Source organism: Schistocerca nitens, chromosome 9, assembly GCF_023898315.1.
Source record: "Schistocerca nitens isolate TAMUIC-IGC-003100 chromosome 9, iqSchNite1.1, whole genome shotgun sequence".
In the NCBI taxonomy this organism is placed as follows: Eukaryota; Metazoa; Arthropoda; class Insecta; order Orthoptera; family Acrididae; genus Schistocerca; species Schistocerca nitens.
In genome coordinates this window covers 277,779,588-277,803,246 of record NC_064622.1, presented here as the reverse complement: position 1 = coordinate 277,803,246, position 23,659 = coordinate 277,779,588, and the positions used below count along the sequence as shown (strand labels likewise).

The window sequence follows — 23,659 nt, the reverse complement described above, 5'->3', positions numbered from 1 at the left end:
ACTGTGAAAAAAGTCAAAGGGATCATCCCTGTCTTTCCAGCAGGAGTGTTGCTGTATGAGACATATCACCCAGGGGGGTTAAATTGAGTAAGCACTTGGTGTGTGTCTGAAGCATTCAACAACATTCTGAACAATTACGGGTTTGCGAGGAGCCATATTATGTGATTGAGTAGGCAGTTTGGTCATTTTGGCTAACAGGCTGCCACTTGGGCTTTACCAACAATGTTAGTAATAGCAGTGGATTTTCACCATACACTCAAGCTTCAGAATAGATTCTGGAAGTCTCAACATATTACCAAATGAAACAATTGTCTCACTGGTCATAAAGTTAGTACCAACTACAGCAGTTGCATTTTTTCCCACTACCATTCAAAACATTACTATGACTTCATGCTAAATTAACCATCATATATGATTCTAAAGGCTGTATTAATCTCATACTTTTTCCCCTGTTGTTTTGTCCTGTAATACTAAGTATCCTTTTATGCCCTCTGTGTGCCCATTTTTACGTTCTGTTGTGGTTTTGCGTTTTGGTGTCCTAACAGTCCTTACCTACATACTCAGTTAGCTAAACTGGTACAGAAGTGAAAAGGCTTGTAACACAATGTTGACCATCTCAACTTCATAAGTTTCTCATAATTACAGATATAAAGTAATCTTGGTACAGTACTGTTTCAGTGTAGTCACCAGAATTTATTGAGTGCCATGTTTGGCAAAAAAAAAAAAAAAAGAAAGAAAGAAAGAAAGAAAGAAAGAAAGAAAGAAAGAAAGAGTGAGGATTCAGAGCAAAATAAAACTGCTTCATTCTGACAAATGAGATCCCCAACATGCCAAACATAAAAAATGGTAATTACTTCAAAGTAGGGTCTGTGGAACATTTCAGTAAATGACATAAAAATGATTTTACATTCACTGTAAAATAGAATTACGTGTTTGTTGTGAAACTAAATGACACATATCTCTGTTGTACCTTAAATAATTACCCTTACCTGTTAGTAAATACTAATTACAAGTATTCTTTTCAAGAATATTGAAAGAGAGATACAAATTCAGAACACAGTCTAATATTTCTAAGTGCTTACACCTCACACAGCATTAACAAGTTTAGGGATTATTATTATTTTCTTTTACTATAGGTTTTTAACATTCCCAACAAATAATGGAAGGAATAAATGTAAATACTTGCCATACAGTTCAAGAATTCAGTGATTGATAGCACATTAACACAATTGAAAATATTGCTAAGCGTGCAGACAATGTTGTTCTTCAGATCTAATGCCTATCAACCACTCAATGCCTCAACTATAGTAACCTTTCTTCTTTTCAGGAAGAATTTCTCCTTATCATAATATTTATGAGAAACATTTCATTGAGGCTTACTGTACTGTTAAGTAACTGCTTTATAATTCGGATTGTCAGTTATATTGTTGTAGTCTACAGGTCTTCATTTATCAACCAAATGTGATGACACAGTGGGAAGACACTGAACTCACATTTGGAAGGACACCTCAGCATTCCCAAGTAGGGTTTCAGTGTTTTTCCTAAACTGTTTAAGGCAAATGCCAGGATGGTTCATTTGAAAAGAACACAGCAAATTCCCTACCACACACTTCCCTAATCAAAAGTTGATGTCTTTGACTAATGACCTCACTGTCAGTGGTACTTTAAACCCTAATCTTCCTTCCTTTCTCTTGATTTGTGATGGGCTGATTGTGCAAGGATGAATTGTGAAAATGTGGGTATTTTATGTAAATGTAATACTGCACTTGCTCTTTACCATACCCACGGCATATACTTTTTAGTGGACCAAACATTTTTCTTCATCCTTACTCATCTTTAGATGTCATTCCTTTACATTGCAAATTTTGTCTGAAGAATAAGGACTATTTTCAGTATGAAGTGGATGTTGAAATAAAATGGACAATGTGTGATAAAGATTGGTGTATTGTGATTATAAGACTGAAAATTGTATGGTAACAAACACACACTTATGATCTGTGGGTCAGACCAGTAAAGGAAGAAAGACAGATGTGTCTTGAAAACCATACCCACAAAAGTGAGATTATCAGACAAATTGACCTCTGCAATGCATTTAGTCATACTAAAAAAGAGTATCAGTTATGATTCCACATATATACACAGGATATGTTTTCTCAGCCAAAACAAGGCCTTTACGCAGCCCAAAAACTTGAAGCCCCATTTCCAAAGGATAACAACTTCAATACAAAAGTTTAATTTAGTGTTATACAATTGATCCTCAGTGCCTTTTCTTTTTGTCTTCCCTAGATTTTCATTTACTTTTTAGCTACCCTCTACATGTTTACATGAACAGGTGTGCTGCAGAATGCTATAGATTGATTAATTGAACACTACTCATTTTGTTGTAATTTTCAAAATTTTAATTGGGTTACAGTAGTGTCACGACTTGCCAAAACCTAAAGTAAAACCTTGTCACTTCTTTACATATTTTATTGCTCGCTGCTAATGATATGCTTGCATTGTCTTACAAAAATACACTGCCTTATCTAACAAAGTGTAACCAATCAAGATGAACTCTCCAAATGTAAAAGATGCAAAAGTTTTGTAACTCGCAGCTCTTTTTGCAGAATAAAATAAAGAAAGTGAGACAAGACTTTTTTAAACGAATAGAAAAATCACTGATTCCCAGACATGGGAAACACAGAATAACAGGATGTGCTGTGGATGAACTGGAAAATGCCAACAGCAGATAAAGCTGAGAAGTTTGGTGCATCAAATAGGACAATTAGAAATTCAGTGTTCAGGAAGCAAAGGAGGTGAGAGGGGGGGGGGGAGGGGGGCAGGGAAGGAAACAGAGGGTGGAAAAGACAAATACTATAACTGAAACTGCAGGCGTAAAAAGAGAGGGAGGTGTGAAACATTGCAGTATCTTTATGTGAACAGTGTGGAACTGACAACGGAACCTCTTATAGCGGCCCTCTTGTATTTTCTTTATACTTACGAGGATTTGAAGGTCAGTGCCAGATTCGTAAAGCATAACAACACAACTCTAAATAACAACTCAAATAAATTAACTTTGAAGATTATATGACTTATGACCACTGTTAAATATAAAATATGTAGTTTACTAACAAATTCTTAGTAGCTCAGTGCATATCATGATGAGGTTGTAATACAGTAATACTGTTCACCAATTTGAAGCTCACTAGTAGTATACATATTTTATCCTATTTCTTTATAAAAACAGCATTTTTTTTTTCTTTCAGTTAGTGTCCATATGAAAATACATGACAATTTGCTACAGACATGTAAAATACCTTTTCAAGTAAAAAGAATTCAATGCGTCAGTAATACTGTTCAGTCTCTAGCAGTAAAAAAGTATTTGATTTCCTATTTGATGTTTCGCATTTTTATACCAAACTTTAATTTATTGTGAATATTTACATTTTAATTTCAATGTTATTTATCTGAAAATTGAGATTCTGTACCCTTTAATTAATATTTCCATGCATCATGTGGAATTTAAGAAAGTTATGTATGCACTAGTGAGAATCCGAACCAACAACTAAATGATTACAATCCTGTCATGTTGCACACCAAGCTACGAACATAATCTTTAGTAGTTAACAGATGTTTTGTACTTAGCAGCACTCAGAAATCTTCTAATCTTCAAAGGCAACTTATTTAAGAAATAATAATTTTTTGGGAACTGCTCCATACTGCTTTAGGAAATTGCCATTTGGGCACTGACCTTCAAATCCTGTAACTACGAAGAAAATCGGACAGGGCCAGACTGTGAGGTCCCCTTGTGAATAGATTTTCCCTGTTCAGAACACCTCCATCTTCTATGATACATTTCATTCCACAGTATCTCCCATTAGCAGTGCATCTGTGTAGAAAATTTCAGCTTTTGTAACAGCTTTTTTTTTTTAACTGGTAGGATGTTTTGATTCTGTTAAAGCCTGCATGTAATTAGACTTGTCACCATAGAAAGAGATTTATATGAAAGTGGACCTCTGTAATTGCATGTGAATGTCTTTCCCCCTCCACCCAGAGCGACTGCGCCCTTTCCTCTGATGCACAGTGTTTCCTACAGCGGCACCTCCACTGTGGCTACCACGGGTGCGCCCCTATCGGCAGTACACCAACGATAACCTGTGGGCGGCGCTGATGGATGTCAAAGGTGGAGGCAGTGTGTACCGGGCTTCGAAGGAGCACGGCATCCCACGCAAGACACTGCGTAACTGGATGAAGCGATGGAACATTCGGAGTGCATTCTCTACAACGGCGAAGCGAAGCTGTCGTTTGCAGGGAGCTTCTGGGACTGCGCCACTTAATGAATATGGGCAACCTTATATTAGGTCACAGGTTACTACTCCTGCCAGCATCGCCATCCCTGCTGGCTCTGGCATATCCATTGTACCAGCTGCTCCCCAAGTATTTGCTCAACCTGTTGCCTTGCACAGAACTGACATTAGTGGCCGCAAATGTTCTGTGCGTGACTCTGGCATCACGATAGTGCCTGCAACTCCTTCTATTCTTGTTAGGAGGCAGTTTTAACATAGTTCCCCAAGTGTTATGGCTTCAAATTACAATATCAATGAAGTGAAATGTCAAGTGGAAGCAATAACTGCTTCAGAATTTCATGTGTCATAAGATCAGCAGAATTGAACTATTACTATTATTCATTAATAAAATGGACATTTAAACTTGAACCTAAGTAACCAGTTTTGATAGAATTGATGCGCTTTTTGACTGGAAAGGGGTAACAAAATGTATTTTAATGAATGTAATAACATTCATTTTTTTTACAGTATGCAGCTATTTAAGTTCTGTAATGTGTTAGTTGTTTGAGTTGGAACTCCTGTTTTGTACCAGAACAATTATTTATTGTGGAAGTCCCACTATTGTTTGATTGCCACCTAAAGTTTTGAGTCTCTTCATTCCTTCTATATCCTTAGTACAATACTTCTATTTTTGTGCGTTATTATTATATATTACATTCATATCCTGTTCATTGTCTTCTCATTCAGTTTTCGCATACTTCTGATCAGCAGTACCTGGTAGTGCTCTTGAACATATTTATTTTGGCAGTGATTCTTTAATCACCTACTGTTAGACTTCTACTGTGAATTTTGTGCTAATATCAGTGTTTGGACTCCTTCCATATATATTTACTGTATTTATGAAATATCCTATTTTGGTCATCAGAACATATGTTATTGTACAGCAAGTAAAGCTGTTGGGCTTAGAGGCTTTTGATGATTCTCTTCTGGCACTTTTTAATACAGGAAAATATTGTCAAGTTGCCATTAAGAACCTACATCTTAAGCACATGTTAAATGGGAAAATGTCTTTAAGCAGATTATTTCATTATTCCTTTTTGTAGCACAGAAATTATGCTTAAAAGAAAAAATGATGAAATGTCTGTGGCTTCAGTCTGTACTGGTCTTTAAACAGAGACTGCTTTATGTCATTAAGCCTATAGTTAATTTTGTCAGATGATTCAACGTTTGCTGCTAAGACTTCTCTGAAGATCAAATTAATATATATTGGAACTGATGTTTAGAAAAAAACATATTATAATTTGCATTCTACCTCTACTACATTTTAGGACTCTCTATCTTCTGCATCATCATCTTTTATAATCTTGTGTATCTGAAATGTCGTTACATTAAAATTAACTGAAAGTCTTGGAATTGAATGTTGCTGTGTTTCTTTATTATAGGCTATCTGCCAGTCTTCATCATAATCGGTAACAATGACAGTTGATTTTTCACATGTCTACAACATTGAACCAGTCATCTGTTCGAACTAAAAAAAAAAAAGAAAAAAAAAGAAATTCCCCAAAAATTACAGGCGGTTGATAAGTTGCCTAAAAGTTTCCAGTCATCATATACAGCCGAAATTGAACTGTGTATCCTGGAGACTCAGTGTCTTCACAGATTCTGGCATGTTAATGTGTTATAGATACTACAGAAGAAAGTGCTTGCATTAAGTGTTTTGTCATTTTTCCAATTCTTGACCCATCGACTGTAGTTTGCTGGGTCAGCTTGGACGGAAGGAAAATAAAGTTCAGTTGTCAACAGGCAGCATATTTTTTTGTGTCAAGCACTTTTAGCCATGGGACAGATTGTCCTTGGGATTCTACATCCACATCTACTCTGCAGACCAACATAAGATGCATGGCAGAGGGTACATCCCAGTGCACCAGCTATTAGGGTTTCTTCCTGTTCTATTCACATAGGAAGTGTGGGAAGAATGATTGTTTGTATGCCTCTGTGCATGCAATAATTATTCTAATCTCATCTTCATGATCTCTATGTGAGTGATACGTTTTCAGGCTAATCTCTGATAGGTTTACTTGCACTTTTTTGTAGCAACAAAGATTTGTCACTTTACTGTTTATGAGCAGCTTCAGATCGTCTCCATGTAGTCAGCATTAGTGCAAATAAGTACCATCACTCAGTTTGCTGTGCTTTCCACCAAGGCAAGTTTCATTTCAGACAGTTCAAGACTTGTTAGGCCTGAATTTGAAAAACAGTTCAACTTTGTCTACATTAAATGGCACATTTTTCCGTACCATGTTGTCAGACATTGTTTTTCCAGGCATTAATGTATGTTTTTTATTTCTGAATCATCCTTGCCACAAATTCCTTGGTGAACAATTCCAGCATCTCCCTTAAACCTGTCGAGTTGACCCGAGGACACAGAGAAAGTTTTTGTTTTCTTCTTCCTTTCAATTTCTGTAGCATTTACTTTAATTATTGGCCTATTTACAAGCATTGACACAGCTTTAGGTTGATGTATTCTCTGAATTAAACCATTTTCGAGTTCAGAATATATACAAGCTTTGGCCTTTGGTACTTCTTCCTCTTCAGAAGCAATATGTTCAAAGTTCTTCAGTTTGCTAACAGTACCTTGCTTCAGTTTTACCTCTGTGTAATTTGCAAAGTCTTGACCACTTAATGTTTTCTTCTTATTTTGCACAGCTGTTGTGCATCGCTTAACGTTTCACAAATGATACTGTTGTTTTCTGACTGCACACTTCGTTACAACTGGATGTGTGATAAGAAATGTCAGACTGTTTTACCTGCAAGTGGAATGTGGTAGGCAGCTACAAATCAGAGCTACATTTAGGAAGGAGGTTTCCCATGTCCAGTTCTTAACAACAAACAGCCCATTCCCTTGTGTTACTGGATTATACCGCCCTCACCAGCTAACAGGTTTTTGTAAGTTACCTGTAGCTTCGTGAAAATGTGCCATTAATAAAGGGTCAGCACATCTTATGCAGGAGATCGGCAGTTTAAATGCGAGATGCTCTATAATAGGCTCTTATATATGTTTTTGTGAGTCTGGAATCAAGAAATGTTTTACACAAGAAAGTGTGTTAGGTGGGAGCATCTGAATTAGGTTTCATTGTATTATGCTAGTGTAAGTTACCAGTGTTCTCAGCGAACATCTAGTGTTCTGTCAATGTTTCAGTGTCTAACAAGATAGTTAAAACTGCATTGCAAAGAATCCAAAAGGCAGACCTGTAATAACAATGTATCATACAACTCCAAAATACTGACTAATTAAATAGTTGTGCTTGAACATCACTGTGGATGATGTCTACTATCACTGTGGATGATTACCTGAATAGCAAATGTGTTGTGTTTTATTAGTAAAGTTTGATTTTGATTTCTCGTTCTTATTAAGAATATTTTATGTAACAAAAAAATTCTTTCCACTGATGAAAGAACATTTTCATTCGTGCAACTGCTACTAAATTAATCATTCTGTTTATGGTGACTAATTTTTATCAGTATTGTATCACTCTAGTCCATATATGTTAGATCTCTTGGTAATGATATTCAAAAGAACACTAAATCATATTTCATTATTAATAACTATTCTGACAGAGTTGCTCGATCTTATTTTATGTTGTATCAGGGAGGAGTGTGGTGGCAGTGACCACTTTCAGTCCGAGAGGTACAGAGAATTAAATGACAGTTTGAATTCTGGTCGACATTCTAGGTCACTAATTTCAATGTATATTCTGAATAAGATCATTTTCTCAAACTATTTAATAACTTCAGCACTGTAGTTCACATTTTGAGATTGGAGTTATTACAGAGCCAGAGAAGAAAGAAAAAACAGGACAAGTGTGACTTTGACTTATTCTCTGAGGGTTCTGTACAAACTTAAATACATACAAACATATGGCTCAGTGGCCTGGTGCTAGTCTTTATACTGGATGCAACTTGGGTGACTTGTGTGTCCGTAATCTACTCTAATTATCCAACAGGCGAAAGGGAACCTACAGCTTAATGTGGAATTCAAATTGTGTGTTGTTTCTGGTGACTCCTCACATTAGTAAGAGTTAAAGGCTAGGTTAAAACAAAGACTGAAAAATCCATGATCCAACTAGATTTGATCCTGTGACCTCTCAGTTTCCACAGACACGCTTCACCGCTAGACAACCAGACCCAGCATGCATATACATAGGTTTTGCGAGTATCAAAATATGTATGTTTTGATAGCATTGATTTAGAAGAGTAAATTATTTACACCACAAAGGGACTGTAGATCTTGGTACTTGACATAACTTTTGACTTAGTAACTCTAACTGATCCTGAGAAAAAGGTGTCTTAACACTGGGACAAAGCAGATCTTATAAGGATCCTATTTTTACCGATTGAGGTACAGAACCCTACAAATTAATAAAACATTGAGTTGCTGGATGAACTGACTGACCAACCGACTGATATGACTACTCAAAATTCGTATATTTTGTACTTTTGTTGTTTAAATATATTGATGAATACAACCTTTTATTCTGTACATGCAGCTGAAGTAGGATATAACTGTTCATAAGCTGTGTGTGTGTGTGTGTGTGTGTGTGTGTAAGATGATGATAAAACATTTTTCTAAATGAGGCAACAACACAAGTCTTTGTTGACGTTTCATTTAGGTAGTTGTTATTACTACATTCCCAGTGCTGTTATTTTGTACAGTAGGACAGTTACAGTTTTTCTCTTAACTAAAGAGTAAATTTTAATTTTCACAAATAAGTGATAATATCTTTGGAATTTGGAAATGTCAAATTTTAAACTCTATTATGTGATGAGTACATCTTATACAGGGTGTTACAAAAAGGTACGGCCAAACTTTCAGGAAACATTCCTCACACACAAAGAACCAAAATATGTTATGTGGACATGTGTCCAGAAATGCTTACTTTCCATGTTAGAGCTCATTTTATTACTTCTCTTCAAATCACATTAATCATGGAATGGAAACACACAGCAATAGAACGTACCAGCATGACTTCAAACACTTTGTTACAGGAAATGTTCAAAATGTCCTCCATTAGCGAGGATACATGCATCCCCCCTCCGTCGCATGGAATCCCTGATGCGCTGATGCAGCGCTGGAGAATGGCGTATTGTATCACAGCCATCCACAATACGAGCACGAAGAGTCTCTACATTTGGTACCGGGGTTGTGTACACAAGAGCTTTCAAATGCCCCCCATAAATAAAAGTCAAGAGGGTTGAGGTCAGGAGAGCGTGGAAGCCATGCAATTGGTCCGCCTCTACCAATCCATCAGCCACCGAATCTGTTGTTGAGAAGCGTACGAACACTTCGACTGAAATGCGCAGGAGCTCCATCGTGCATCAACAACATGTTGTGTCGTACTTGTAAAGGCACATGTTCTAGCAGCACAGGCAGAGTATCCCGTATGAAATCATGATAATGTGCTCCATTGAGCGTAGGTGGAAGAACATGGGGCCCAATCAAGACATCACCAACAATGCCTGCCCAAACGTTCACAGAAAATCTGTGTTGATGATGTGATTGCACAATTGCCTGCGGATTTTCGTCAGCCCACACATGTTGATTGACACATTGTTGGACAAACCATTCGCAGAAGTGTACCCGTGGAGGTCAGTCAGCTGCTGATAGTGCCTGCACACGCTGTACATGGTACGGAAACAACTGGATCTCCCGTAGCACTCTCCACACAGTGACGTGGTCAACGTTACCTTGTACAGCAGCAACTTCTCTGACGCTGACATTAGGGTTATCGTCAACTGCACGAAGAATTGCCTCATCCATTGCAGGTGTCCTCGTCGTTCTAGGTCTTCCCCAGTCGCGAGTCATAGGCTGGAATGTTCCGTGCTCCCTAAGACGCCGATCAATTGCTTCGAACGTTTTCCTGTCGGGACACCTTCGTTCTGGAAATCTGTCTCAATACAAACGTACCGCGCCACGACTATTGCCCCGTGCTAATCCATACATCAAATGGGCATCTGCCAACTCCGCATTTGTAAACATTGCACTGACTGCAAAACCACGTTTGTGATGAACACTAACCTGTTGACGCTACGTACTGATGTGCTTGTTGCTAGTACTGTAGAGCAATGAGTCGCATGTCAACACAAGCACCGACGTCAACATTACCTTCCTTCAATTGGGCCAACTGGCGGTGAATCGAGGAAGTACAGTACATACTGACGAAACTAAAATGAGCTCTAACATGGGAATCAAGCGTTTCCAGACACATGTCCACGTAACCTCTTTTCTTTATTTGTGTGTGAGGAATGTTTCCTGAAAGTTTGGCCGTACCTTTTTGTAACGCCCTGTAGAAAAACTGGCAAAAATATGATTTCGAGTGAATCTAATGTGCAGCATTAGATTGAATTAGGGAATGCTATGAACTGCCATTTCATCAAGCAAATCCTACAGAGAGCCACAAAATAGGAATAAGCACAACTTAAGTCTAGGGTTCTTTCTTTTGTACAAGATAAATGGAGAGATGGAATACACAAAATCCAGTTACAGACTTCAGAAGACCTTAAACACAACACAGGCAGAATTCTGTGAGAATGTTGGTTGGTACAGCCTCTCTGACAAAGGAGCTGTAGAAGAATATACCAAGAGACTCTTAAATTTCCAGAGACTGATAATCAAAATGCAGCCCCACCACCACCACTTATACTCTCTACACAAGATCTGCAACACCAATGAGATATCTGTCTTTTGTGACATGCCAAGAAACAGACTAGACGACAACAGAATTAGTGACGAAAGGCTAACTACTGTTTGCAATTGCAGACATGCTGTTTTGTTCAGTCAGAGTGCTATGCTAGTTTTGGATGTCCATCACCTGACACTGAAGTAAAGATTAAAGTAGTTGCATGATGACAGATCTAGTCAAACCCTAAAGTTTGAGTTATGTTTTTTGTCATCACAAACAAGCCATTAAAAGTCTGATTAGCTTTTAGAAGGGGAACACGCACTCGCTCAACACCTTGATGGAACTGTCCTCTTATGTCCCTTGCCATCTTCATTATTTGTTGTAGTTTCTGCAGTTCCTTTTATTGATAGCACTTCATAATACAGACAGTTTGGGCCCGACTCTTGTTTGTCACCAGAAATTTTCCTTTTTATGGAGCTGTTTTGTCGAATTGTGTGTTTATTAATTTGATTTTATTCTCAGTATCATGTTAACAGTGTACTTTGTTCTCCAGTTTTTTATTGTTTGTTAATTGGATTTTCTTTCAGTCAAGGGTGTTGTCATGGCTCTTGTCTATCCATATATCTATTGTTTCTAATCGTTTCCTGTTTCCCCAGAGTCCACACTTCAAAACCATAGCTTAAAATAACCAAAAAGCTCTTGATGAATTTCTTAATTGTATCTATTTGTAATGCGGTTGTTCGTTAGTAAATTGCTCCTATTTCTGTAAGTTTGTTGGTCATTGCAGTTCTTTACTGCATTTTCTGTTTTAGTGTTGGTCTTGCGTTTTTCAATTGTGGTTTCCCAAGAAATCAGCTAAAATTTTTAACTTGTAGTTCATGTCCTTTTCAGCAAACCGAATGTAATGTATTTGTTTGTCATTAATTTTTATCCTTTTGGTGGAACTTTTCATTGTTTGTATAGCACTTTCTACAAATAATTACTGTGAGAGGGAATAGCCTTGTAGAACACCTGTTCTTATTCTGGCCGCTTTCTTAACATGATTGATTGTTATTTCTGTACTCTGATTACTGTTTTGTTATCAACCTGTTTTAATTTTGTTCAGTTATTCAAACAGTATTTTCCAGTCCAGTCTACCAGAAGCCTCCGCTAGGTTAATGAATGTGATATTTTCCTGCTATCCCACTTTTCATATCATGTACTGAGTAAGGTGGCAAAGTCACTGTTAATCCACTGGACTCACATTTGATAGGAGTGGGGGTCATATCACATCTGGCCACCTTGACTTGAGTTTCCCATTACTAAAGTGAATGCTGGGGTGGTTTCATTGTTAAGGCCGTGGCCAACTTCCTTTCCGTATCCTCGCCTAACACTGTTCAACTTTGTGTATGTTTTATGCATGTGTACATTATTACTGTAATGTGTCTCAAATGTCCAATACTGTCGTACTGAATGGTCTAAGGACAAACGCATTAATAAATAAAATAAATTAAATTTCCTTAACAATAATGAATAGAATTTTTGAAGCATGAAACTAAGGTCCTATAATTTGAAGAGTGTTTGGCATTTCCTTTCTTATATATGGAAATTATTGTACTTTGTATTCCTTTGGTAGTGTTCCATACTCGTAGCAGAAACACAAAATTGTACAATAGTTTTTTCACCTCGTCTCCAGTAATCTTTAATAATTCAGCACAGATGTTGTCTATTCCATTGACTTTGTTGTTGTTAAAGTTGGTTTAAGCATTGTTGAATCCTAACCAGGTAATTTGTGGTGCTATGAATTCATTTTACACTTCTGTCATTGTGCTTATGTAATTTAAATCATCTCTGACATCTTCATAATCTCTTTCTGCCTGTCTGCTACTTCTTCAGGTTCAAATGAAATGCTATCTTTTTTCATCCTTGACTATGTTGCTAGAAGTTCTGCATTCAAACTGTAGTGATCTAATTTTTGAGTACATCTTGTCTGCTTCCTTTTTTTAGGTCTTCTTTTATCTCCCTACTTATTTGTCTCACTCGTCTACCTTTTCCTGTGTGGCTGGTAGTAGTTATTTGGTCATTGATTTTTCTGTATCAATCTACTTTTTCTCAAATTTTTCCATTCTTTTATGAAATCGACTATTTCTTGCTTCAACCGTAGTGTCATTGCCTTAAATTTATTCTTCTGTAGTTCATATTGTGTTCTTTCAGTAACACATCATGTTTCCTCCCAGCTTAACAGTTCCCTTATTTATCTTGTCCGTCTCCAGTCTAGATTGTTCAGGTGTGCTAATTCTTTAGCCCTTCTGTACATCGCTTACTCCAGTTGCACTTCATTGCTTTTTAAGTTCAGTATTGTACTTGATTATAACTATTACATTATCACTATTAATGTCAGTACCTGGTAGGCAAGACTAGATTTTATTTCGTGTTTGCCTCTTAGACTGCCTGGAATATAATCTGTTTCATATCCAGCACTCTCTCCATGTATACCTCTTCTGTTAAGAACTTTGAACTATGTGTTCGTAATGTTCACAAATTCTAATCTTTGGTCCCCACCGTTCGTGTTTTCCAATCCAAATTTGCCAACCCATTTTGCATTGTGGTGGGTACCCACACAAGCATTCATAACAATATCGTTGTTAATTACTGTTTTTAGCAGTTCTGTTTGATTGTACATAACTTCAATTTCTTCATCCAGCAAGATTAAAATGTCAGTTAACCTCATGTGTGAGTAGAGCCACTCTTCATGGCACACACTATCAGATTTTATCATCAAAGGGTTCAAGAAGCACTGAACGTGTAGTGCTGTGAATGAAAGCCAAGGAGAACATATTTTGGAACAGTGATGGAAATACTGTTAGTGATAAAATAAATTCAGATAGAGAAATTAACAGTGACAACTAAGATAAAAATGCTAGTGTGTAACTTATCTAAATTAATATCTTATAAATGTGACAAAAAAATCTGCAGTTTCTCCCCCCCCCCTCCCTCTTTAGAAATTGTGTGGATTATATTTGGGCTAATAAAAAACATTTTAGAGGATGTGCTTTGCTCTTTCACTGGTGTTTGCTGTGATGTCAAACCATACTGGAACTGTTTGCTGAGTCAGGACTTGGACCAAAAACCTGGCCTTTTGTGGACAACACTTTATTGAATGAGTTCAGACCAGTACCATCAGTATTGCCCATGAAATACAAGGTTCCATGTTAATAAATCCAGGTCCAATACACAGTTTTAATCTGCCAGGGAGTTTATGTCTGAGATACAATTAAATTTGTTTATTATAACCTTTACAGAACAAATCATCAGTGTGATTTACTAGAGGTATTTCCTTTTGTTGACACTCATGGCTGATAATTTTTACTGACCAGCCTCAGGTGTTTGGTAATCACCAATTAGCTTTTGTGTCACAGTATTACCCCTTCGAAGCCAATCTCAGGAGCACATGGAAGGTATACAGTTTTTACCAGTAGTCAGGAGAGACATCATCCCATGAAATATACAGAATCATAATAAGAGATGACTAATAAAAATATAGGCATTCTGTAAGAGATATCTATAACAAAGCTGTGTTGTTTTAACAGTGTGCCAGTAATAGCAAGCTGCCAGCAGGACTGTAATGTCATTCCCACCATGTCCTTTGGGTTATTGCTATAGATGATACAACACAACATTTGGTTGAGGAATATTATGTAGACAGATATGATGGTGAGGGAGGCAAGCAGAATTGTTGCATATTTGCTTGTGCCAGTCCTTATATTGTAAGTGAACTGCTATTAAATTCAACCTTATAACTGTGTGTTTGATTTCACAAGAACCTTTATTCTGTCTCAGTTCCTCTTTGAGGAACTTGGACAAGTACTTATCAGGTTTGTTGTGACATGCTACAGGATAACTTTGTATGTAACTTTAAATATATTTTGACATTTGTCTTCAGATCGTTATTTACATGCAGAATTGGCTGACTCACTTGCTTTGTGCAGGATCAGTTGTTTAACGCACAAGTTTCCAGGTTCTTAGTTTGCAGCATTCTCAGACTAGACTCCAGTAACTTTTCTGGATGACAGATAAGTAGTTTTTCGCGATATCACTTGAGATAAGTAGTTTTTCGCGATATCACTTGCATATTTTTTGTTGTTGTTTTTTTATAAATTGTAGAAATGACATCACTTAACACATTAACCTGCTGCTCAGTTTTTTTCTTTATTGTGCAACCAGTTTAGGTATCCATGAAGTGTGTTCAGTAGTTGCTGGATAATGGCCTTTGACTGAAACCAGCCACACAGAAAAGAATAAATTGAACACCAACTTAAGTTGTTACATGATGGCTATTTCTACAATTTATGATATTAGTTGACAATAACATCAAAATTTTGTCAGTCACTTGTATCTGATCTTTCATACTGATGCACTGTTCCTGTAAGTGCACTCTGTATTATGATCTCATTGCTTAAACAAATAATACTTGCACTAGTGCAACAAAGTTCAAGAGATTGTTGTGCTGTAGCATTCCATTACTAGATGTCACTGAAATGTGTTTATTTGCACCCATAGTGTACACTTTGAGGTACAGGGTACGACAGCTGTTATCACTTTTTTTTAAATAGTGAAAAATTATTTAGCTTTGTTTTTGTGTACTATCACATGCGACAGTTGTCTGTCTCGAGGTGTGACTATTCACAACATTTGAAACTCGTTTAGTCATCCATTAATGTCTTTGCCTCTTGGGTGATTTCATCTCAAATCATACAGTGAATGTCAGTTAATAATCATGATGATCATGAATTTCACTGGAAAAAAATATATTGGTGGACTCAGATATATACTTGTGTGTGTGTGTGTGTGTGTGTGTGTGTGTGTAGTTTGAGAAATAGAATATTTTCAGTTTCTCTCGATTTTTTTTTTTTTTTAATAGTCCAGGACTGTGAAAAATGTATATTTTGTAAATAACTCTTCATACTGTGGAAAACTAAAAAAATATAACTAATAAACAAAAACTATTAGAGACATGGCAGGCTTTTGACATTAACATTCCATCTTAGTATGTTGAAAATTTGGTCTCTCTCTCTCTCTCTCTCTCTCTCTCTCTCTCTCTCTCTCTCTCACACACACACACACACACACACACACACACACTAAACCCCCTCCCAATAGGACTAATATAAAAATCACATTTTGCACCAAGTAATATTGCCCACTCTGACGGTACCTTCCATAAGTATAATTTCCAAATAATATCTCGTGGAATTTTTAGGATATTCAGGATGGGGGTTGTAGCGAAAGTAATCTAAGAAGAATGAATGATTTTTAGATTCTCTCATTTTTATGAAGAAATCTGTGGGTAGTTTATGAAGTTAAGGCATTAATGATAATTAATTTTCCACATTATCATTTTTCAAAATAGTTAACTTCCTATGAATATTCATATCTGCAAAATACAATTTTGAAGTTTGCAGAAACCTAAATATTTTCTTATTTTGCTTTTACGAATTAATGGTGAAAAGAAAGCTCAGAAGTGTGTATGTGTTAATCATGTCTGATAATACTGTGAACAAAGTTTAAATAATTTCAGATATTTCTCACTTTTAGTTTTTTTAATTACAATGTCTTTAATTCTCCCTTTTGTTAAGACGTTTTCACAAATACTCACATTTCGATAGGGCTGTAATGTTTTAACAAGTCAACAGGAAATGAAAATATTTTATTTTTTGATAGATGTCATGCAGAACTTCACACACATTTTACTTTCAGCAAGCTTTGAAACACTGATATGAGACCGCTCTTGACCTGTATGATCTAAGATGAGATTAGCCTCCTTCACATTTTTTGTGTTAATTCTATGATTGGGATAGTGACAAATTTGGTTGTATGAAGACTAAACTGCTATTCAAGTAGAGAGTATCTAGTGGTTTGTTGAAGCTTAGACCTGGTCCTTGAAGCGTACTGACAACACAATTTTTTAGTATCGTGCCTGTGAGGAGCAGAAATCCCAGTTTTCAGGTACTGTTCTGTCACAGGCTTACCTTATGACAAATGCTCTCTCCAGCATGTGTGAGAATGCGGCGACTGCCATAGCCTAATTTCCCAGAAACTTTGCTCAGTGGACGAGGGGTGAAAATAAGCGAACATGTGTCTCGGCTTATCCAAAAGTACTTTTTTGAGAAAACACAGTCTTCATGGTACTTTGTGCGTCTTTTAGTGAGTAAGTTGTTCAACGGAAGTGGTGGCACAACAGCTAGCATCATTACTTCACACTTCCTTTGTTTGAAACCCGATTATTATTATTATTATTATTAAAATTTTTGCTATTCATTTATCTACCCATATCCATTGAAGATTACTACACGAATGTTTTACAGTGTATACTGAAATAATGTTGTTCTTACTCATCTACGAATTACATAACAAATGTTTTTGGAAAAGTGATCCATTCACATGGTCTGCCATGAAATTGTTACCAACACATGCAATCTTCAGTAGGGTTAATGTTTCTTTACCAGTGAGATTCATATTAAGAAATGTTGCTGTGGCAACCATGCCCTCACGCGATACTCATATTGTTTGGAATTTCCATGTTTCAAATAGTTCTACAATCAGTATCATCCAACGAAAGGCACCAAATCTTCATGAAGGATAAACATAAAAATAAAATATAAGAATTAAATTTTAGATCAAGAAGACACATGATTCGGTCGATCAACAGTCCGTCTTTAGCATCTTAGAAGAATAAGGTTCAAATGGCTCTGAGCACTATGGGACTTAACTACTGTGGTCATCAGTCCCCTAGAACTTAGAACTACTTAAACCTAACTAACCTAAGGACATCACACACATCCATGCCCGAGGCAGGATTCGAACCTGCGACCGTAGCGGTCACGCGGTTCCAGACTGTAGTGCCTATAACCGCACGGCCACGCCGGCCGGCTAGAAGAATAAGGACTTGATCGAAAGACATTAAGACTCATCAAGGAAACACTCATGGGCACAAAGTCAAAAGTGAAATTCATGGGCAAATTGTTCGAGCTCTTTGAGATAAAGACCGGTGTGCAACAAGGTGAAGGATTGTCACCACTGCTCTTCAATCTTGTTCTGGATAAAGTCATCCGAGAAAGGGAGAAAGAATTGAAAACCCAGGACCACTGGAAACCCATTCGATCAAACAGTCCTCAAGGAATGCACTGGGAAAACTGGACTAAAAATTTCATTCGAGGAGACCCAAGTTCATTTGCACTAAATTCGACATTCAGGAACTGAACACACAATATGGGCAGATCAAACAAATTCCACACTTCAAATATCTCAGTGAGATCATAGAACTAAAAGAGTTGGAAAAGGAAGCACAGAACGTTCAGTTACAGAAGCTCAAACAAGAATATGAGGACGTGAAATCTACAACAAGAAATGTATGTCCAGTCATACAAAGATCAAACAGTATAATACAGTGATTAACCCTGAAGTGCTGCACGTAAGCGAAATGTTAGTACTTAATACAAAAGGTGATCTGGAGAATAGCTTGAAGGAGGAAAGAAAGACCACGAGGAAAATGCTGGGACGAGATAAAACAGAAGAGGGGTATAGACTCAAATCACGCAAAGCAACAAAAGAACTATCCAACCTTGCCGCAGATATCAGGAAACGAAGGCTGAAATTCTATTCACACATTCATAGACTCCCATCTTCAAGGCTAACTTATAAGATTTTGACATACACTGCAAAACTGAAGAACATTCCATGGACAGAAGAAGTCAAATATGACTTGGAAAAGTCACAGATAGGAACATCGGACATACTAGACAGGAAACTTTACTGTCATAAGGTAAATAGATGGGTAGTAAAGCCAGAGAATGAAGTCCATAAAAGATCAGGGACCAAGTGGTCAGAAGAAAGGAAGAAAGCACATAGCGAAAGAATGAAAGCTATATGGGCTTATTAGAAAGGTGAATTATAAACTTAATGCATGATCAGACAGGGTCCATATGCACAATAATAATAATAATAATAATAATAATAATAATAATATAAGAATTAAGAACTAATGTAAGAATATGCGAATATATAAAAATTGTAGCCCCTGAAAATACCATGACGCACAGTCTACACTCTATGTATGACACTTATTGTGAAAACCAGTTATAATGCCCTTGTATCCCCTAACTCAATAAAAAACATTTCTTGTAGTAACCTTCTATGGACATGGATAGATAAATGGAAAATAAAATAAATATAAACAATAATCGTTTTTCCAGAAATGATTGAATATCTACAGATAAACCAAGACACGTATTCACTTATTTTGACTCCTCTTCTACTGAGCAAAGTTACTGGGAAATTGGTTGTGGCACTTGCTCATAAGACCATCGTCAGTCTGTTGTCACATATGTCTTCTTTTCTACAAACTGATTTTTCCCAAGACATGCGTGCAGAAAAAAGTAAAGGGATAAGTAGTAGCTGCATTGTGCAGTGGTATCATATCAAAACTGTGAAACTCTGCCATAATATTAGGATATGGCATACCTTTCTAAAGGAAACATGATGTGAAAAAAGTTTATTTTTCTGCATTAAATGTAGAATTACAGAAAGTTGATAAAAAATTGCTTCACACTCTCACGAAAGAATAAGGCAAAGTGAACTTAAATGTAATTTCAACACCACTGCAGTTTAGGAAGTTGAGTGTACTTGAGAAATGTCATGCAGATCAATAATAATGCTTATACAGTTCTGTTTATTGAAGTAGATACTCATATTCCTTCTCCTGTGAGGCTGTCTGCAATCCACCCTTATCAGAGAGTATTTTAATTTTCATTTTGAATTGGAATAAATTGAAGTGCAACCATGTCCACACAGTGTCTCAAAATGATTCTGTGTTTCCTGGAGTTTAATGAGGTGTTTGTGCCCGACAAGAAGAAATTAATCAGTCAGTGTCATCTTTCTAGTTTCAAAGAAAATCTTCCATTTCTGCAAACTTTGAAACTAGAGTATTGTGTCAACAGAGTCATGCATCCTTTGTAGAATCTTTTTTTCTCCTGGCTGGCATTCACCCATTTAAAACATTTAGCTCTCTTTTTAGTTTGAAATTAAAAGTTTAACTACTCTGTTCCTCAGGCTGATATACTTTGCCAGTAATCAAATGACTGTATTGTACACCAAGTGCATATTCTGACATTTCTGTCCATCATGATGTCAATCTGTTAAAAGCAAAACTGTCCACAGCAAGAGGTGCTTTACTAGGAATGGTCCTACTGGAGAAGACATGCCCTTGCCTTCCCCCAACCAAGTTGTTCACTTGTTAGGAATGTTAATCTGTCATTGTCATGATAGTAAATCATTGTTGATTTTACTTGTCTGTTGCATTCAAACACTGTGTTAAAAAAGGGTCTTTTTTTTCCAAATGAGGCATTAATTTGAATTTTCAGAAACACTGTCTGCTGTTGGTTCTGTTTTCCTGATTGAGTGTAAAGCACGTTGTGCATTCAAGAGTATCCACGTCTGCCACTGTGTGTGTGTGTGTGTGTGTGTGTGTGTGTGTGTGTGTGTGTGTGCGCGCGCGTGCGCGTGCGTGCGTTTGTTTAAGATCTGTGAAGCAGAAATGGAAACTTTGTAAATATTATGCATAACTTTTAACACAAACTATTGTATTTGATAATCTTGTATCAAGTTTTTTGGAACCATATAAACTTGAAGTTATTTATATTTAGTTCTTTTAGATTTTCTACTGACTGAATAATATTAAAAACAATAAAGTGACAAATTCAAACATCTTCCTTAGTCGTGTATATTTATTTTGTCACCATTTAGAAATAATTGGTGAGCTCAGTTTGTTTTGCAACTGTGATTACAAGGATCTTTCCTAATCTCTGTAGCACCAACATGATCACTATAAGTAGATAAATAATTTATAGTGTTGTTTTCTTGTGCTTTCTACTAGTTGTATGCATGCTTTGTTAAAGCTGCTTGTAGCATTTGTAAGCTTCACAGGCCCTAAAGATTTATGCATGCATGAATTCTTCTGAACTTGAGATTTTTAAATTCAAGTTTTGCATCAGCTAGACAACTTCCCATACCAACATTTTAATTTATTTTATGGAGAAACATTACATGTTGGATCACAAATCAATCATATCAAATGAAGCTAAGGCATTCCAATCTTTGTATTTTTAATAAACATCCTAGATTATAGAGATAGTCCATGCAAGTTATCTTCTGCGTCTTCCCACCCTTACTTTCTTAATCTTCAAATTCCATTATCTGGTTAAAATGCTGACATAATGCTGACTTGGAAGCCAGTGTCCTCAGCATGTTTATAAAGAAACCTAGCTACAAACAGTAGCTGCACACTGTGCAGATACTAATATTTATATGAAATTGGTATAAAGGGGAAGTATTTGAAGTTGTCTTGAAAAGAGTTTGTTATGAGGTGAAGCCATAAAGTTTTAGCTACCAGCTGGAAAAAATAGTTTTACTTAATTAATTTTGTGACTTTTCGCTGTTACATTTCTGCACAGTCTTAGTATAAAAAGAAATCCTCACACCACACAACTAAATAACACATGTAGATGAGCCAAAATGAAATAGCACAGTTCACTGATAAAGTAGGATGTCAAGTGGTGATTTGTTTTTGGTAGCAGAAGAAATTTTGCAGCTGTGCCAGACCAATTGAAACTACTAAATAAGCCATGACAACTACAATATTTCTGCTTGTGCTTAAAAGGAATTATTGCACACAATACTCCAGTTTACCATTTGTTATTGCTCCACTGGTGGCATGCTGCAGTACTGTGGCATGGGGATTTCGATGTGTACCGAGACTGTGGTCATTAAACTGCAATTAAACAAACAAAAAGTTACATAAATTATTTTGTGTGTGCGTGTGTGTTGTGTGTGTGTGTGTGTTATGTGTGTGTGTTATGTGTGTGTGTGTTTAGAGAAATTGACTATATGTTTGCATGGTTTCTCTTTTTCACTTTTATGAATTTTTCATGGTCATGTTGAAATGAGGTGCTATTTTTAGTTGGAATTCAGAAACTGTCTACATATTCTGTGATGATTCTTTTTATTACTGTTGCTATATGACGATGTTTAACGCTGATGTAACATGTTGCTAAGGAATGTAACAAAACATTTTAAACTTTATGAACTATGATTTTAAGACCTTGAGCAGTTAGCAAAATAATGTTTAGATGAAATACTTCATTGCTATGTGTGCACAGGCTCTCAGTAATCTGAGTGAAAAGCTGACAGGAAAATCCATACTGCAGTTAAGGTGCTGGACTCAAATCAGGAGAAGTGTGGTTCATATGCTCACCTGGCTATCCTCGAGACAACTGGTCCTCCGAGAAAGTTGCAGATAGTTTCCTTCTTAGCCCAATTTAACTTAATGTAGACCAGACATCAAAACCTAACTTTCCTTCGAGGCTACTACAAAATTTCAAAAAGAAATAGTCTAGGCATTGGTGGATCATTCGGTGGGTTAAACTTCTGCTGGGCCAAAAACTGAACTAGATTTCCGTGACTAATCACCAGTATTCCTCCAATCAAGATATGTTTGTGTCTGACTGACTCATAGCTTTAATTTATAAAGACATTTTTCATTTTCAACTGTCCTCTGTTCATGTGCTACCTCTTTACTCAGGTGTGCTGCACTGTGGAATCTGTTTTCATAAATTGCCTACAAGCAGTAAAGCCATTTGTGATTAGTAAAGCCATTGTTACATTCCATCCTGGATTTTCCGTTGTTTGATTAAAGCCATTTGTGTTTTACATATAGTGAGATCCAATGGTATCCAGTCTTGATGCTGCTGAAGCTGACAAGACGTGTGTGCTGAGAAACTCCTCATTTGCTTTGACTCCATGAGTACCCTTTCTGTCTGTATAAAACAAGTACCTGGCACATAAAATAGCCCAGGATATCTCAGACTCCCTTTTCTCTCCTCACAAATGCCAATGAGGTGTTATTCTGATATGTAACAAAGCATGAAGGAATTCAGGTAAACAAAGTAGCAGGTGTGACAGCCAAGAAATAATGCACAGAATATATCTTGATTCAATGTGCGGTCTCCCTACATGCTATTAAGGTATAGAGTCATGTATTGGTGAGAAGAATAGTGGCTGGAAGTAGATAATTACTTACAGCTGGTAAAGATAAATACTGGCAACAGGTGTCATCACTCATCTACAGATGGGACACACTCATCTACAGACTCTCTAATTGCATATGGCTTCTTTATTTGGGCTAGAAGACCACCAAATGTACAGTAGTTATGGTCTACAACTTCCAGTACCATACATTTTAACTTTCTGGGTTTCATTTTTGGGTTAAAGGGCAGAGTCTAATTTATCTTAAGATCTGCCCTTTTTGGTATGCAGGCAGTGAGATGAATATGGCATTGTATTTAAGAATCTCGGGCCTATCCGATTTGTACCTTAAATTATTAGGTAGGAGTTTTTAATGTGTTGTCAAGAGTGGCTGATCTGTCCATTTTTGAAGCAGCCAGACATTGTATCAACAATTGTTGTTTTAGCTTTATCTTTGTTATCATATCCATCTTCCTGAAGGTTTTAGAATTATGGCAGTTAACAGTTTTTTCAGTTTGAGTGATGATGCCATAGACATGTCACTGAATTAAGGTGCAGTCTATGCAAAGAATTAATAATGGACACACTTTTATGCACAAAATTCTGGCCAGTTCACAGTAGAAATGAAATGAAATGGCAGTAAAAGAATTGCTTGCT

General features: G+C 36.6%; 1 protein-coding gene across 5 annotated transcripts in view; it reads left to right on the top strand.

Annotated features, from left to right (window-relative positions):
• The window catches only part of LOC126204396 (protein bric-a-brac 1-like), a 224,459-nt gene that overhangs the window by 185,702 nt on the left and 15,098 nt on the right, over positions 1–23,659 (top strand). The window contains exon 6 of one of the 5 annotated variants that reach the window (XM_049938769.1): positions 4,076–4,673. The exons of the other annotated variants lie outside the window; for them this stretch is intronic. Within the exon in view, the coding sequence (XP_049794726.1) occupies positions 4,076–4,539 (464 nt within the window). The 3' untranslated portion in view covers positions 4,540–4,673. Of the gene's footprint in view, positions 1–4,075; positions 4,674–23,659 lie in introns of those variants that run through there. 5 annotated transcript variants of the gene reach the window in all.